This window comes from Vollenhovia emeryi, unplaced genomic scaffold (genome assembly GCF_000949405.1).
Source record: "Vollenhovia emeryi isolate VEMERY1.0 unplaced genomic scaffold, V.emery_V1.0 DF939420.1, whole genome shotgun sequence".
Lineage (NCBI taxonomy): Eukaryota > Metazoa > Arthropoda > Insecta > Hymenoptera > Formicidae > Vollenhovia > Vollenhovia emeryi.
The window spans coordinates 50,262-69,652 of record NW_011966946.1 but is presented as its reverse complement, the minus strand read 5'-3'; the positions used below and the strand labels follow the sequence as shown (position 1 = coordinate 69,652).

The window sequence follows — 19,391 nt, the reverse complement described above, 5'->3', positions numbered from 1 at the left end:
TGCAAAAGGTGCGAAAGTGCAGAATCACTCCAGCATCCCCTTAAACATCTACAAAAAATATACGTACTTATAGGTACATGAAAATATTTCAATAGTTTTGCAGAAAACTACAAAAATATTAGGGAAAGTTTGTGTAATGTGAATCACTTAACGTTTATCTTAAACTGTTGAGAGAGAGCCTTACGATAAAATATTTCTTTTAAAACGTATAATAAATAATAAACATCAATGGTCGTTAGCCACACACGTAAGCCATTTAATTTGTATATTACACAAATGTTTCCGTGAACTGACAGTTTTTAGGTTAGAAAGGTGCAAAAGTGCAGAATCACTTCAGCATCCCCTTAAACAGGTAGCCTTTAGCCCTTCGTCGGATCCAAAAAGTCCTACGCGTATGTCGCGTTGGCGCAAATTTAAAGAGACGATGAGGAAGAAAGGTAAAAACGTAATTGCTCGCAATAAGTTAAGCAATTTGTTTATATGATTTCTGCTTAGAACACAAATTTGTGTAATGTCGTTTTAAAATAAGTTTAGGACGTCTTAAATTTAGTCTGCAAACTGACGTAATTGTTGCATAAAATTATAGTGTGTAAAGAAAATAAAGAAACAATGTGAGGAGCTACAGTGCAACTGCTAGCTCACGAACAGTGTACATAGACAAGGTACATTAATAATGCACATTGTATTTGTACTCACATTTAGAGTCATGATTAGACTAGACCGAGCATTCCTACATATAGGCCTCGCTATATCTTTCTACTCCGTTTCTGTTCAGCTAACAATAAGACATTCGAGAAAACCACATTAGAGATATAGTGAGACGTACATATAGAGAAGAACGCTCGGTGTTCTTGTCCAGTTTATTTGTATCTATTTCTTTTAATCCTCTTGAGACGTAATCTGGAATTAAAGAAAGTTATCTTTGAAAATAAAATTTACTCAACATACAGTTGAATAACCAATTATTACACGATTATTACACTGATAATGAGAATTAAAAAGAAACAGAAAAATAAGTTTCCCTAATTCTCCCTAAGAGAAGGGAGATATAATTTAAAGCACTTTCTAATTATGTAAATTTGTTATTTAATTTTGGAAACAAGAAAATTGATTTCCTGGTAATTTATTTTAATACATGTATTTTTTACAGAGAGAATTATTTAAAATAACCCATCAAACGGCGTCGCATATCACAGGGATGAAAAGCTGCGCACATAACGTGCAGTTGAGATTAACGTGTAAAATAAAAAGTAATTCTAAATTCTCATTACACATTACACATTTAAACAGTTTAATGTATCCAGTATAAATATAAATACTTTTTGGAAGCGTAATCCGCGTGCATAATTGTGAATATAAATATCGATGGAATCTTGTGGATGGAGAATATTGTTTCTAATGACATGGCATTCATCCGTCATAAAATTTGTCTCTAAGAGAAATATAAGGATAAGCGGGCCAATATATAAAAGCTAATATATAGAATATTCATACAATAATATAACATGTTGCAAATGTTAACAAAACTGAATATTTTTTCTATTATTCTTTTCAATCAAGATATCTTGATAACATCTGTATTTATTATTATATATACTGATCCGGTTATCCTTATTCACTTTTCCATAAAAAAAAACAAGCTGATTTTCCTTCATTTATCTCTAACAATAAGATAACCTCTCGTTTAATTTATTACTTCCACTTAGTTTGCATTCTCAGATATTTTCTGAACGTGCTGTATTTATTTCAGCAAAATGAGCATGTTTCTCTCGTGTAATTCTAATTGTAAGACCAGGCAATAGGTAAGGCTGTACAGTACATATTGATACACAATGGCCTTGTTCACATCGTGCACTTGATACGCCTATCAAATAGTGTATTTGAACTGATCAACCAATCACTAAATTCATTTACTAGTTATTTACTATTTGTTACTATTTGATACACGTATCAAGTGCACGATATAAATTAGGCTAATGCATCACAAACCCGGGATTTCCTTCTTTTCTTATGAAAATATTGAAGTTGTCAAGATTGCAATCGCAAAATAAGTGAAGACGAATTGCCTATTACATATGATATTTTTAAAACAATATTTCTTAGAAACATTACAACAATGTAATAGCAATAATGTTCCTTATACAGAGTATTATAAAATTCATCATCTTATTTCTATTACAATTCTGAAACAATAGATAAAAATACAATTGGTAGAAGAGCTGGTTTATTGATATAAATTTCCTTTTTAAACAATTGTTGCCAAGATATGCAACATTCGTTTAAATATTGATCACAGTATGTGTGATGAAAAATGTGGTTGAAAAAATACAAATGTAATTTAACGATATAAACAAATTCTTATAAGACATAGTATTTTATTATGTGAAGCTAAATAATAGCAATTAAAAATTTGCATTTGCGTTGCATTCACTAATTAAAAATTTACAAGTTATAGATGTAAGACATTTTGCGATATCGTGTATAAATTAATTACAAGTATGCTCAAATCGTAAATTTGTTATTTGGAAATGTGATTTAATCAAATAATTATATTCATATTATGAAAAATATAAATTTATGTATTTGGTCAGTATTTTTTAAATATAAACAGATAACTTTTTGCTAAATTGTTAAATAAATAATGTAAGTAAGTATATTTCTTGTTCAATATTGTCTTAATAATAATGTTAGAAATACATTGTCAATTAAGTTTTGTGATATATCTAACTACTTGCCATCAAATGTTTGTTAAAAATACTGACCAAATAAATAATTTTTTACAATAACTACGGATTTTTTAAATGTACTTTATCTTAATTAATGTTAAATATTTTAATCAGCTTGAAGCTGTTAAATATATTATACTTTGTCATTTATAAGTACAATATTATTGGCTTATATAGCTAAATTAAATATCAAATAATTTTAGAGTTTCCTTTATACAATAATGTCAATATGTAAAATCTTATTCTTGTTATTGACTAGATGTAGCAATATATATGTGGTGAAAATTATTATATTATTGTATAGAAGATATAATTGATTAATAGGTACATGTGTTCTCCCTGCGAAGATACACATAGGCTGACATGGTTATCTTTTTTATCGAAATCCTAACAAAGTTTGTTTTAGCTAAAATTAAAAAAATGGAGAGTAAACAGCTTGTTCCATTATTTTTTGGACAAGGGAAGTTAGTAAAGTCATGCTAAGCTATTTCATCCAAGATGCATTAAAACAGGCCGGCTGTTTTATTAATCAATGATAAGAGTGAAGAAAAAAACTCTGTTCATAATTTGTCTTCTAATTCACAGATTAATAGGTATAAATCTTGATCAACTATCGCAAGGTTCGTTGAAAATATAAGATATGCATTGAGTTACATTTAATAATGAAGGCTATAAAGGCGATAAAGGAGAGAATTTAGGCTATTTGACCAGTCTACACTATCGAACACGTGCGGTGGTATGAAAGAAAAGTCAATAAACTATCAATAGATAGTGCAAAAAAGTTCATATGCCTTTTCACTCTAACATAATTCTCTGACAATAAATGCAAATTAGGGACGTAATGTCTTCTTTCAGAGATCTCACCACCAAATTTTAAGTATTCTATAGCTATAATTAGCCATCTATTCTTAACCACGAACAAAATTGACGATAGAATCTTAACATAAACAATTTCTTCTCAAACAAGTAACAGAACAGCTTTTTCATTACAAAATTGACCCGAACAAAACAATGTACCTTCACATTGGTAATATATTATAATTGATTAATATTTAATTTATCTCTAGTGCACATATTGATTTGTCACACCACTTAATAGTTATTGCTTGAATAATGATATAATTGATTTCGAATTCGTCTTGCTATCTTAAAGACTATTACAATACGAATGTATAATATTAACTTATCATAAATATTAAAGCGTATCCAAAATATTTTTATTTGAAATTATGCGTTTGATACTATATGTAAGAAAGATTCATTACGCTATCAGGGCATAAAAGTAGTTGCCACTTTGTATTAAAATAGCCTCGTGTAATACTTGATTCAACAATTTTCAGAGAAAGCAGATATAACTCTAATAGACTAGGGATCATAATTATATTGTGTAGTTTTCTTGTGTAAATTTCTTTTTTCCTCCCCTTATTTTTCCCCTCCCCCCTCTCTCGTTTTCTTCGTGAAATATAATAAATTTTTTAAATATAATAATTAGAAATGATAAAATTACCTATTGATTGAATAACTACTACATCTGCACTGTTCTGTTGCGGCAGCATTGGAATATACTCGCGATGTAATATGCGGTAAAGATCCAAGAAGATTAGCGCCGCGCAGATTGCCAGCAAAACCACTTCTTCCTAAGAAACTGTGAGCACACTTGTAAAGACGTGTTTGCAGAATTAGCACATCATCGAGGTCTTGTTCGCTGTAATGTAATCAAAATATCACATCATAAGTTTTGTGCATCTCTATTCCATGTCCTAAAATATAAATAATACTACTCTGTACTTTAATCAACCAAAAAGTAGCGGTTTTCCTTTCGAGTAATTCCACAATTAGGACTATGTTTTATAAATTACATAATGTATAATACATTATGTATACCTTGCGGCAGCTAAAAACTTTTGGAAAAGTTTATTAGGGACAGTGCGAGGCCGATCTACGGTGTCTTCGTAAAGCTCCGTTTCTCTGTTATACAGATGCAAGAAGTCGGAAAGTTGCTTTGCAGTAATGGCAGCTCGATCCTTGTCACTTAACTTACTGCATGGTAACTACAGCAAAAAATTAATTCAAATAAATAAATTAATAAAATTCTAATTAATAATAATCTAATTAATAATTTCTTTATTTTTAATATAAAAATATTACATACTCCTAGACGTGGCAAAACATTTTCATAATAACAGAATCAATTTATGTACAAATTAATTTAAGGAAGTACTTGTTTATTATAAAATATCTGAATATGTGATATTTGGAATTGCTTTTCTTATAAACAAAACAACGTAGAAACTTGTGCAATTTTATTAGTTACTACTTTATTATTTCTCCTCTACCATATTTCTTTAAAAAATAATTAATTAAAATGTAAGGGCATTATATAACTGTTCTGAAATGTTTGTTCTTGAATTGCTTAAATAGTACCAGAAAAACAAAACAAATTTTTGGATTTTCTTCTCATAAGTAAAAAGTCCAAAAATTTATAATTTTGTATATGTAGTAATTGTTATTATTCTATCATAATTTCTACCGGTTGCCAGTTATATCTTCAAAATTAATGATTTGAGTAATTTCAAATTTTTGTTTACATACTTAATATATTTATTTATAGTCTCTACCAAAATTATAAAAATATTATTAGTATTTCTATTTCCTACAACCATTTAAAGTAAAAATGTTCGTAAAAAGTCCATTTTTTTATTATGCTACTATTTCTTTTTGTTTAATTATCTATGAATAAGATATACAGGGTGTACTAAAACCACCTGATATCCTTTTACTAACAGATTCTTTAGAAAATTTCAAGACAAAAATTCTAATACAAAACTGTCGAGGCTATAATAGTTTTTAAATAATAAGCGATTATATCTTACAAATGATAGGTCTGAGATTTCGCGCGCTCAGGCACGGCGACATGACAAGTGATGAGTGTTCATATGAATGTCGCCCTTTTTAGCACAGTAACAACCTTCATGGTAACTGATATTGATCGGCCACTTTGGCAGCTGCAACACTTTGAAGTTACAACACGTTGCAAATTTCTACTTGAATTAAATAAGAAGGATGACATTCATAGGAACTTCGACATTTTTGTATTAGAATTCTTGTCTTAAAATTTTCTAAAGAATCTGTGATTAAAATGATATTAGGTGGTTTTAGGACACTCTGTATAAGCTATAGAAACAAGTTTAGTAACTAAAGTAAATTTTAATTTGATGTGCCATTTGATTAGAACCGGTTTAATCATAGCAATCATTGAGGACAAGCATTTTGGAATGACTGTACAGTGTATCTCACATTTTAAGAAATATTATATTTATATAAAACACGGTAGAAATTATAATAGAATAATAACAATTACTACATATACAAAATTATAAATTTTTGGACTTTTTACTTATGAGAAGAAAATTCAAAAATTTGTTTTGTTTTTCTGATACTTTTTAAGCAAATTACTTTAATTTAGACTTGCCACTGTTGAAATATTTTAAGTAATTTTTTGAAAGATAATTTTATTCTATGTAACAAGGTATAAACAGTTGTCATTTATGCATACCGTAAATAAAAACGGTGTTCTTAAACTGCAGGATGAATGTTGGAGAAACTTCATAACGAGATCATAACATCCCGGATCTGCATTAGGCTGCGATATTTTTCGTAATATATAACCTAGATATAAGCCAAAGGCTCTCCTCGCTTCACCAGAACTGGAATATCGTTAATATGATTTGATACGTGGTGGAAAAAAAGAGAAGAATAAACAAAACAAATTAATCTGGTGATAATAGTCAGAGGTGAATCGCCAGTGAGTAAAACACAACAATAAGAGGATTATATCAACGATAACTGGCACAGTATATTTTCAGTTAATACACGACGTTTCGACCAGTAATACTGGTCCTTCTCAAGTATCACCCATTAGATGTGACAGCAAGTAATCTACAATTGTGATGCGATATACATTGGCCAAACTAAAAGACATATGGTTACACGAATTTGATTGGGATAATCCGGTAATTGTACACATGGAGCCACACTTAAAAAAACGAGAAATTGCTGAAATGTTCTACATTAAGAAGTCTCTTGAACATACGATCAACTTACAACAAGATACCGACAACCTTAGCTCTATATATGACAAGATTGTACGCACCACTTAATTTATTTAATTGTTTATATAATTAGTTATTTATTTGTCCTCTCCGTGTCTCTTACTTTGTGACCTGTCGGACGAACGCAGACTGTTTTACATTGTAACGTTTTCAGTGTCCTTTCAAACGCTGACAACGCTTGACACTTTGACAAGTAGTTCAATTGTTTTTAATTTTTTAACTCTATCACAAGACACGGTAGTGTCTCGCGCCATGTGTAAGCGTAGCTAGTACACGCGTGCGAGACCAACCGTGTAAGTTTACGCGAGTACACAAGTTGACAGGCCCTCAGATTTTCGGATCTCAACAACGGCTGATCCGACGAACTTGAGACTGCGCTTAATCGATAGCTTGGGTACGATTTGCATAATAAAAGTGTTTTTACTTTTCTCCTATGTGCCCCAGGAGTGGAGGTATTGCAATGCAAAGTCAGTTTTGTGAAATTTTGGATTAAGAAACATCTTTGTCGTCGTCGTCGTCGTCGTCGTCGTCGTCGTCGTCCTCGTCTTCGTCCTCGTCGTCGACTAGACCAGCGTCCTTTTCACTTTTCTGCCGCAACGTGGCATTGGCGTTGCTGTCGCGTATCTCACGTAGCGTCTCGCGCAAAGTATTAGGACGTTGAAAAAGTTCTCGCTGTTTCCTAACAGATGGTATTTCCAGGACTATGTGCATGTATTAGGACCTTGAATAAGTTACAAATAATATTTTCTTGGTCCTTTGATATAAATCAAATTGAAACTTAAACGCCATATTTTTAGGACCTGACAAGGTGGTGGCCATTATATTGCTATGTGAATCATATACCGTATTATCCCACCCTGTACTGCGCGCCGTTACTATCGGACATATAACACAGATTTCGCCTAGGTGGGATCATTATCGTCAGTGAATTCACCCCAGTGAGAAATGATTCGTCGATCGACGTCGAAACGACGTCGAATCGACATCGACACCGTCGAATTGACGTCGATTCGACATCATTTCGACGTCGGACGTGTTCTAAAAATCGCAGAGCGATTTTTTCAAATTATTTTAATTTAATTTTAATGCTATACTTAGCATTATAAATTTACCCTTTCCCCTATTGAATTAAGATTCTTATTGCGAAAACTATTACCCCAGCCAGGATTCGAACCTGGGACCTCTCAAATCCGTGACGGGCGTCTTAGCCAGCTCGACCACTGGGGCTGTGATAATATTATTCGCAATAGCATGTATATTACTTACTGTTTAGAACTTTAGCAACAAAAAAATTAAACAGACTGAGGTAGATCTGAACTCGATCGCTGGTGCGGAAAGCGTACTCGCGGAGAGTACTCAAGCGATGATAGGGAAAAAAAACAAGAAGAAAAGATTGTTACAAAAATCGTTTGCGTAAACCGTCGGAACTTGAACGTTCCGCTGAGATCTCTCCCTTGCCTCCTATTGAGAAATCGCGACGAGGAGACGGAAAGAAGACGCCCCACTCGTCGTCGAGACGAAGAGTTCATATATTTTTTACATATACTCGACAAAAATAGCTTAACGATAACACAGGTCAACACGAATTTTGACTTTGATAAGAGAGTATGAAATTTCGATAGATTTATCGATAAGTTAGACAAAAAAAAATATATGGCCTGAAAAAGTTTGCTTTTGTATCCAGGAGAACGGTTGATCAATATTTTAGAAAATCCATAGTTTAAATTTTTATTTATAAATAAATCGAAACAAATATACTTATATATAAATTTTTATCAACTTTTAATATCATATCAAATTACAAAAATTACAAAATAGTAGAAAAAAGTTTAAAAGTGAACCCTATTACTTTTTCTACAAAACAGTTAATTGTTGTTTATCACTTAAGTGACATCTGTAGATGTGTGACAGTTACGCCATCTTTATTTTTTCGCGGTATTTTTAAAAACATCAGAACTATTGAATACTCTTTTTTAATATGATAACTCAAGAAAAAGGATTTATTATCATAACTACCACAAAAGCAAACTTTTTAAGGAATATGGGTATTTTTCCTTTATTTTAAAACATAATGAATAGAAAATTCATAAAATAAATTTTAGGACAAAGACAATTTTTTTTTTAGAGTTGTGTAATTGCACTCGCATTCCCATACAACACACAAATGTTGAATCAACGTCTCAGAAACATTCCATTACAGCATTGCAATATTACATCAATGTTACGAAATGTAAATTCAACGTTGACAAGATATTGCAAAAATGTCTAATGGCCGCTGAATTGTAATGTCTTGTAAACGTTACAATTCAATATTCAGAAAACCTTGTTAAATTATATTTGTGCCAAGTAAAGAGTACAGTATGAGATATTACACACTACAAAAGGTGATATCACGTAAAAACCTTACCTTTTAAAAAAAAGGTAAAAAAAGCACCAAGTATAAGCTCCAATTCAACCGAATATATTTTGTTGCTCTATCTTTTTTGCAAAAGTATATTCTCTACAAAAATATCTTCTCTACAAAACTATCTTCTCTACAAAAGTAATGATATCAACAAATTGCGCCAAATATAACAACGGATATTTATACAAACTAGTAGCTTTAGTATTAGTTTTTGATTAAAAAATGTTATATTTCTTAAAAAATCAAACTAAAGATTTTATTGGAAAAAATAATGGAGTTAATAATAAAACACCGATGAAAAGAATAGCAACTGTTTAGAAATTTAGAAACTCTATCTATTCAGGCGAATTAAGGCCTGTGTCCATGACGCTAGTACTTGGTCCAAGTTCTAATTCCGCGAAATATGTAGCCAATCAATGTAGCTGTTCCACAAAAGCTGCAAGTTGATTGGCTACGCAATTCTCAAAACTAGAACTTGGACCAAGTACTAGCATCATGGACACAGGCCTTAATTCGCCTGAATAGACACCGAGTTTCTAAATTTCTAAACAGTTGCTATTTTTTTCATCGGTGTTTTATTATTAACTCCATTATTTTTTCCAATAAAATCTTTAGTTTGATTTTTTAAGAAATATAACATTTTTTAATCAAAAACTAATACTAAAGCTACTAGTTTGTATAAATATCCGTTGTTATATTTGGCGCAATTTGTTGATATCATTACTTTTGTAGAGAAGATAGTTTTGTAGAGAAGATATTTTTGTAGAGAATATACTTTTGCAAAAAAGATAGAGTAACAAAATATATTCGGTTGAATTGGAGCTTATACTTGGTGCTCTTTACCTTTTTTTTTAAAAAGGTAAGTTTTTTACGTGATATTCCTTACTGTGCGGAGTGATTCCATTTCTTGACTATGCACTTCTATACAATCGTATTCTTTGATACATCACCTGTAAGTTTTAACGACATTGTTGCGTACTTATATTTTAAAAATTCACCTTTTGTATTTTCGCTCACACAATGTAACTTTTTCTAGATTTCTTGCTGTCACATCTAATGGGTGATACTTGAGAAGGACCAGTATTACTGGTCGAAACGTCGTGTATTAATTGAAAATATACTGTGCCAGTTATCGTCGATATAATCCTCTTATTGTTGTAGTCTGGTGATACTCATAATACTTAAATAATTAACTTAAATTCCTCATATGAATCTTTATAACAAACCTAAGTTTATTGCCTTCCTGCATCAATTGTATTACTTGGCTTTTATATTTGTACATATCTATATCTACATTCTCTTTATTATTTCCTCTGTCCAAGCTTTGTTTGTAGCCCTTTACCAATGCTCTTTCATATCTTTCATATCTACAATAAAATGTTCAATTAATAACTTTTATGAGATTATAGCTATACATACTCGTACACACATATACATATACATACATACAGGGTTGGGAAATAACTCATTACTTGTAACAAAGTTACAGTTAGTTACTTTTTTTTGGTATTCTAATTTAACTTTGTTACTTTCTCTCCATCTGTAACTATAACTTAACTCACAATTAGATACATTTTTCGATAACCAGTAACTGACTTAATTCGTTACATTAATCGTTACTTTATTTATAATCGTTACTATATTTTAAATCTTTCCAGATTGCCTTAGGCCTTGCATTTGCGCGAAGATATGATATTTTTATTTTCATTGCAAAAAGTAACGGCACAGTAACGATTCATTACTTTTTAAGTAACTTGTAACTGTACTTGTAACTAGGTACTTTTATAAAGTTACTTTCCAACCCTGTATATTATATAACTATAGCAAAATGCATCATAATCTATTTTTATAATATCCATATCTACTTTTTATTTTGTTTCCATTGTTTGTATATTCACTATATGATATGTAAACTTTTTTATAATGGGTTTTGTATAATCTTACTTGTAAAAGTTTGAAAAAATACTCAATACAATGTATCCATCTATGACGACTTTGATATTATTCGAGATCATAATTTTAATAACATACGATCAAAGTCATCGTAGATGAGTGTAATATATTGTTGAAAGTTTACCAATTTGTCTGCTTATACAATGAGTAATGCGCAAAATTCTGATGAATAATAATGTGGTAGAAACTATAATTATAGTCACGTGAAATAAAAATGTATAATGCAACGTACCTAGATAATCTGTCTAATGTTACTTCTGGAATAATGTAGCCGGTAACGCGATTGGCTGCAGGAAACAATTGTTCATGCAACATCAGATTATGATTAGTATTAGTATGTTGCGGTAATCTCCTTGGACCAAGTGGATCTGATATCATTGGTACACCTGTAATTGAATCTAAGACATAAAATGGATAAGTCAACTGTTAGGAATATTGCAGTTGGTTTTAGAAAATGGTTTCTTGCAATTCACTTACTTCGAAAAGAGAAAATTATATTTACCCAAGTATTGCGAATAGAGCTCCCAAGATTTTGGACTTGGAAATATTCTAACAAATCCGCCTCTTCTCTCAAATTGCGCTTTCGCAGACGCTACTATTCGTTGTTGCTCTGAGCTTAAAGTGCTCAGAGTTGCTTTGTTTTTATTATTTCTATTAATATTCTTCTTTCCTTGAGATAATGTTTCAGCGGACTGCACTCTTCTGTACTAAAACAAAAAACAACTATCTGCCCACAATCTGTTAACTGTAATTTCTTTATATTTAATGTATTTGGTAGTTTACAACTTTACAGTTTTCATATTTTACAAGACAAAAAAATGTCAACTCTTTAATGATGAAATAATGATGTTATTTACTTAATATTTTTATCTATTAGGAATAGAAATTCGTTAATTTTTTACCATATTTATAATTGGAATAATAAATATAATCCTAACTTAATAAAGAATTTAATATTTCATGACTATATTCTATACAAATACAAGTTAAAAAATATGAATAATTTAAGGGAAAAATTAAGCGAGGTAGCTTACACTAGTTATCTTTTTATTGGAATTTACGGCAGCACGGTTTAAATTTTGAGAGCGCAGGATTGGATCGACAGCAACTATACCGACGAGAGTAAGTAAGTCCGCTATTAAAGCTGACTTGAGTTTAACATCTAGTAGTGAATCACATCCCAATGAGGGGGTTAAATTTACTTCCAACAGCCACGGCTTCAACGTATCATCAATCAATATATCAAAGCCAAATAGCTCTAGAATAAAAACGCATATGTGTAATATATGTGTAACATACTGATGTATAATATAAAACATTATATTTCTACCTCTTATAATATCAGATTTATAATTATAATCAAGATTTATAATCAAATGCTTCTCACAAAAGAATCTCTTTTTCAGTGATATTATGTATTAAGATACATTAAGAATAATTTCCTTTTGACCGTATTTGTGCATATAAATCACGTTTTATATTATATGTATTTATGTGCTGCGTTAAAACATTGAAGATGCTATTCGAGCTAAATTATTACCGAAACACGTCTCAGGATGTTTTACGAACTGCTTTAAACCGCTGACAATTCCAGATGCAGTGGCAAGAATTGTCTTTATAATAATATCTTCTATTTGCTGCATAAGGGATTCTGTATCTTGACCTATCGAGCGTAAGTGTCTGAGTAATGCCGACAATGTCCATTTGTGTCCTACATCCTCAGCATCAGGATCTTCACTCCTATATCATATAAAATATTTTTACGTACAGTGTCTTTAGGACAACATTTTACTCAATTATGTGCATACATTTCTAAATTTTCCTAATTTTCTCACTTTCTCTTATTTTATTCTCTCTCTTTTATTATATCTTTGCTTTTCCATTCTTTGCATTATAATAAAAAAATATTTCATAAGTAAATAGAAAGAATTGTTATCTTATTTTTTGTAGTAATTTATATCTATAGAAAGAGACAGACAAATAACCAGTGTGTAGTTTGCTAAGTGGAAAAAGTAATATATAAATTTATTTAAAAAAATTATTAGACTAGAAAGATCTAATCCGACCGAAAATGAAAGAAATAATTGTTTGAAACTTTTTGATCAGACAAAAACGAGCAAAAGAGTGTACCAATGTCTTAGCAAGTTTTACTGAAAAGCTTTTGCGAAACTTTAGTACATTTGATTAGTTAAATTGTTGCTCTACACACACACGCACGCACGCACACGCACACACTCGTTCACTCCTTTTATTTTGGAAAATAAACATTTTCCAAAAATATGTTTTATACAAAAGTTGTAGGGTTTTAAGTAATGTATTACACAGCAATAGTAGCATGATCTTAAACAGCGTTATAGCTAATTGTAAATGTGTCTAGGCAAAATTGGGTAAACTTAGGTTTGCTTATAATGCTTGTAACTTTTCACATATTCATTTTCAACGGTTTCGATGTACCAATATTTGAAGTAACATGCAGACAATGATCGGTATATGTATGCCAGCAATTTCCTAATGGCCAGATAACAGCATCAATTTTATAAGAATATGTGATAAAAAGTTTCTAAGTAATCTTTACGAGATCTTATATAGATAAAACTTATTCAAGATTATACTAATATTGCCACGTAAGTTATAATATTGTCTACTAATATTGTCACTTAAAAAGCCCTATAACTTTTGTGAAACACATTTTTCAAAAATACGTATTTTTCTAACTAAAAGGGATGGACGGGTGGTCTGAAACATATTGTATATATAAAATATGTTTACTTATGTATGTACATGATAAATAGTTTCATCTTAATTACGTATTACTGTTTTCGTTATAACTTACTTTACGTAATCCACGTGGAACTTGTTTATACTATAGTTGCAAAGATGCATGCAAGGATTCCAAATATATTGACTTCCACTATCATACTTAACAGCTGCAAACCTCACTAAACCTTCCTCATATAAATAAATTAGCAGAGGATCGTAATTTGTTACAGCTACATAGAGACGCAAATCACATTTATGTCCATCGACTAAAAGCGGATTATTTATGTATTGCGCCACAATAACTGATTCATCTGTCAGGATCTTCTCAGGCTACAACAATATAGTAAAAAATTAAATACAGATTGTAAGTAGTGTTACATGCTTCGTAAAGTTATCGATTTAAAAACTGAATTAATAATCAAGTAAATTGTGTATATATAGTTCAATGTATCCCAAGCATTAAGGTAAACAATATTTTTTTATGATTACATTTATTTATATTGACTAATTGAAACCCTCAAGAAATTATGTCATTACAGCAGCAAATTGCTCGATTTAAATATTAAACACATTGAACACGCAACATTCGTAATTAAAATCGAAATTCTACTAAACTTATTAAAAAATTATTTTTTTCTCCAATTTTTAAATTAGTGTAACTCTTTATAAATCACATTCCATTTGTATATGAATGCTTTTTGCTTAGAAGCTCAGGAATACTCTTCTTAAGTGGAGGTAAAACTTCGTAAATCATCCCCTATATAATAATTAATAATTTATTAAATAAACTTGTCTTTTGTATTTAAATCTGTGTTTTATAAAATTGATAAAATTCTTGCATCGGTATTTCTAGAGATAAATTACAAGCAACCTCTATTAATAAACTTTGCAAATATCTATAAAAGATTACTTTTAGTTAAGGCTTTTACTTAACAGCAATTTAAATAATTTCCTGATGTGTCACATCTTAAAAAGGAGTAAAGACTTTATAAAATATTAAAGCGTGTCCTTACATTATTGACAATGTAAATGCCACGGCCTCGCGAACTGGCCTTAGGCTTGACGATCCATGGGCCTCTATATCTGAAATGCGCCGAAATCAATTCTCTGGCTTCAGTAGGCAGTAGAAATGTTTGAGGTATAAAATCAAGATTTCGAAGGCCTTTACTCCTCTGCATAGCTTCGATATTTTTGTAGAGGCGATCCTTACGGGTAATTTCGTAAGACCTATTTTGTAAGAAATAAGATTTTTAAGAAATATCAAATCAAGATCTCAAGTAGCATAGATGATTGTTGAGCTCAAAAAGGATTTACTTTTTCAAATTCTTTATGATTCTTTCGAGTAATCTATTCACAATGAATTTGAAAATTCCTTTTCGGTGCAAATTCTTATATGTATACATATAAAGTATAGAAAGAATTCCTTTTATTATATATCCAAAAACGAGCTCAGAAATGCTGACATAAAAGTGAAATCTTTTTAAACTTTTAAGATTATTTCTAGAACAGACATAAGATGGAAAAAGAATTTATTTCAAAATTCGAGAATTTAAAAAAAATACTTTTTGTATTCTCTGTTCCATCTGGATATCTGTTTAGAGTTTTTATTGCGTTCTACAAAGATTTAAATAAATATTTTCGAATCGGTTAAAAAAATTGATAGCCTCAATTCAGGAAGGATGTAATAAGAAACTCCACTTGGGGAAAAATTACTTTTTAACAGTACCAGTCAAATATAATTAAAATAAGGAGTTGATAAAATTTGATATACTCGTACATAAAAATATTCAGCGTAATATACATATTCATTTTAACATTATCGCAAAGTATAAAAAATATTTTGTTTAATAATATTTATTGTATAACAGCATTAGTTTACCCCTATTACATGACAACAATAGTTTTGGGGAAAAATGGAAACATATCATTAATTATGTCATTTCAAAGTAAAGCTTTAATAGAAAAAACCAATTGCAATATAAATGTTATCTAAATATCCAGATTAGATTTGTAATTGGTGTTTGTATCAACATTTTTACAGGCGTCTTCAGTCAAATCCAAAGCAGCAGTTCTGACGTGGAATTGGCGCCTTTTACAAGGATGTATCATAAGAGATTTCTTATCCCTCTGTTTCTTTTTTGATATTTCTTAATTTTTAAGTTTTTCTAAAAAAACATACTTTTTGAATGTGCTTTTTATTACCTATAAAGCTAATAAAATTGTAAATTTGCTTAAGTTTTACAACAAAAAGAGTATTGAAATGTAAGTCGACTATATCCATCTTGAACTGAGGCCTTTAATTTGTGTTTCATTGCCATTGATTTTTTATAGTAAAAGTATTATCTTGAATTACAGAAACTGTCTCGATGATGTAATCTTTACCTAGGAAAATGGTTTATTTTTTGATAAGGCATCAAATTCCGCAAAATATCTGGTTTTGGATGACTTCCCATCCACAGTATGTTAAAATCTGTCTCACTCATAGGTACCTGAAAACAAAGAGAGAGGTATTTTTATTTGCAAAAATAAAACGAAGAAAAATTTCTCCTATTTCTTAATATTGACAATTTATATCAGAAGAAAAAGCAATCAAAATTAATTGCTCCGTTTTATAATATTTTCTTTATTAAAATTATACATATACATTTTATTCTCATGCTCAATTCTGTAAAATGTTTTAAGGAAATGGTGTTTTTAAACAAATATCAGATAAATGTATTATCTAGAATCATCTCGGCATTCGTTTCATTTGTAATTCCTATTATCCTCATTCTTATTCCGAGCGATTGTTGCCTTCAGACAAACGAATAACATCTTGCTTGTTCATATCAGCGACAAAGCACGAAAATGTAATACGTGCGTTTAATATTCAAGTTGTGTCAGCTATCGACACCTTCACTGACCTTTCGATAGGACAATATGTGTATTTTTCTGCACGCAGATCGATTACTGATTAATAAAATGTATCCAATTTTTAAGAAATGTTTTGTAAAAAGTTTTCTAACTAGTAAACGTTTTTGCATTTTACTTCTCAAGATAACATAAAAGATGTCAAAGTAATATTAGAGTATAACAGAAGAAAATTAAGAGAATTTTATCATTCCGATAAAAAACTTTTCATATACAGTATATACATATATTTACAGTATATAAATATATACAGTATATAAATATATATTTAGTATATACATACATATACTAAATATATATTTATAATTAGATTTAAAATATGTTCTTGTGTTTTTCTCTTGTATAATTTCTGTTTGTATAAAAAAAAACAAGAAAAACAAGTAAAGAGTAATTAGATAAAACGTTTGCATTGTTTTTATACAAGTAAAATTATAATGAAAGAGAGAAATTATACTACATTCTACGTACAACCATATTTTATGTATGTTTAATTACAGTAAAACCTCTTTTATCTCCGAGGTAATGTGGGGAGGGGGTACCTCGGACAAGCGAAAACTCGAATAACGCGGAAGAAACACAAAATTCGAATACTTTTATTATTTTTATTTATTTAAAATGCTACAATGGAATTTAACCCCATGAACATAAAAAAGTAAAAATTTAACGAACGTAGATTAAAATTTATGCTTGTTTAAGCAAAAAGTATGTTGCAATCGCAAACTACTCCGCGCATACAGCATAGCGGCGTCATCCGTTTTATCCGAGTTTTTCTGTATTATCCGAGCGCACACCTCGATTAACGCGGAGTGCTCGGATAAGTCCGGTGGCTCGGATAACGCGGAGCCTCGGTTGATCGAAGGCCGTATAACCGAGGTTCTACTGTATTGCATTTATGATTTTATTTGCAATTTATTCATATTTCTTCAAATTTCAAACTTCTTGAAACTTATTTACTTATTTAAAAAAACTGAATATCAAGAAGTTACTTCAAGAAAACTAGTCTTCGCGCTATAAGTTACACAATCATCCTGGTAGGTACAGTTTATACAGAAATGTAACTATTTTCTATCTTTAAAAATTCCCTTTTTATATAAAACCACCAAGTTTTGATATTTTAAAAGTTAGAGAAGTTATAGTAAAAGTTTTTAAGGAATGTCAACCGGAAGAAAGCGATTAAAAACCGATTGATATTAGCTATTGTATGTAGAACGAAATAATACAGAAAGAGATAATCACAATTGCTCGAAACTTGCCACTTGGTTGCATTAACGATTGCCACAACCTTTCGCTTTTCGTTACACATTTTTGGAATTGAAGGTATTATAGTAGATCTTATTTCACATACACAACACGTGCGCGCTCACACATATTGCGTCCTTGGTCATTATGTTTCTTGGTCGTCTTATAAAAATATCTAAGAAAATTATATTACACTTTGTCTTTTCAATTGTCTACGAAATCACGTACATAAAATTACTGTTAAAGCCATGAACGTAAAATCGAATTAATCAAAGTTCTAGGATAATTAATCTTCTTTATACGAATCTGTAATTCTGTTGACAGCATTACAAGATTTTTATACAGAGATAAAAAGTTTTTAAAACTTGATTTTTCAAATCCGATCAGTAGATTATAATTTTTTAAATACAAATGTGTTTTACCGAAAAGTAATCAGGTATTTATTTACACTTTACAGTTTATAACATTTACTTACAGTAATACACATTAATATGTATTTTCTGTATAAATAATCAATTGTAATCTTCTATAAGAGTTATGATAGTTAAAATAATAGAAGGTAATATGGGCAATGTGAGCCGTCACATGATCTTAGGTGAACGAAATTAAAACAATACAAGGAGAAATGTTATATATAACATTTGGTCGATGGCGTATGCGGACGACATAGCAGTGTTAGCGGAGAATGAAGGAGGGATGAAAGGGATGATAAAAGGGTTAGAGAAGTACATGGAGGAAAAAGGGTTAGAAGTGAATATAGGAAAGACGAAGGTGATGAGATGCAGGAAAAGAAGGGGAAGGTGGAAGAAAGTTAGATGGATGTGGAAGGGAAGGGAATTAGAGGAGGTAAGAAAATTCACGTACTTGGGTTACGTAGTAACGGCAAATGGAAGAAGTAAGGAGCACATAAGAGAGAGGATGAAAAAAGGGGCTGTGGTGATGAGGGAAGTATGGGGGATAGGAAAAAGAAGATTTGGAGGGGATTGGGCGAGAAGGTTATGGCTTTTTGACAGACTAGTATGGACGGTGATAGGCTATGGGGTGGAAATATGGGGATGGAAGGAGAGAGAAGAGGTAGAGAGGATGCACGACAAATACTTTTAAGATGGATGATGGGTGTGGGATGGAACACACCAGGATACATGATAAGAGAAGAACTTATAAGAGAAAAAATGAGAGGAAGGACGGGAATGAGAGCATGGGGATATGAAAAGAGGTTAGGGGAGGAAAGAGGAGGAGATCTAGCAAAGTGGTGCTGGGAGAAGGTGAGAGAGAGAGAGAGAGAGG

At 30.6% G+C, this 19,391-nt stretch overlaps 1 protein-coding gene and 1 non-coding gene across 5 annotated transcripts in view; both read right to left on the bottom strand.

Annotated features, from left to right (window-relative positions):
• Positions 1-461: 461 nt before the first annotated feature.
• The window catches only part of LOC105557777 (tubulin polyglutamylase TTLL5), a 67,787-nt gene continuing 48,857 nt past the window's right edge, over positions 462-19,391 (bottom strand). For all 4 annotated transcript variants that reach the window (XM_012005109.1, XM_012005110.1, XM_012005112.1 and 1 more), the window contains exons 5-16: positions 16,338-16,444; positions 14,969-15,182; positions 14,029-14,285; positions 12,736-12,935; positions 12,230-12,453; positions 11,698-11,902; positions 11,428-11,593; positions 10,469-10,609; positions 6,283-6,433; positions 4,611-4,777; positions 4,234-4,431; positions 462-900 (exon numbers count right to left, since the gene is read on the bottom strand). In XM_012005109.1, coding sequence (XP_011860499.1) covers positions 861-900; positions 4,234-4,431; positions 4,611-4,777; positions 6,283-6,433; positions 10,469-10,609; positions 11,428-11,593; positions 11,698-11,902; positions 12,230-12,453; positions 12,736-12,935; positions 14,029-14,285; positions 14,969-15,182; positions 16,338-16,444 — 2,070 coding nt within the window. In that variant the 3' untranslated portion in view covers positions 462-860. The remainder of the gene's footprint in view (positions 901-4,233; positions 4,432-4,610; positions 4,778-6,282; positions 6,434-10,468; positions 10,610-11,427; positions 11,594-11,697; positions 11,903-12,229; positions 12,454-12,735; positions 12,936-14,028; positions 14,286-14,968; positions 15,183-16,337; positions 16,445-19,391) is intronic.
• Positions 7,992-8,065, bottom strand: Trnap-cgg. The gene has a single exon. It is a non-coding gene; the product is annotated as a tRNA-Pro (tRNA).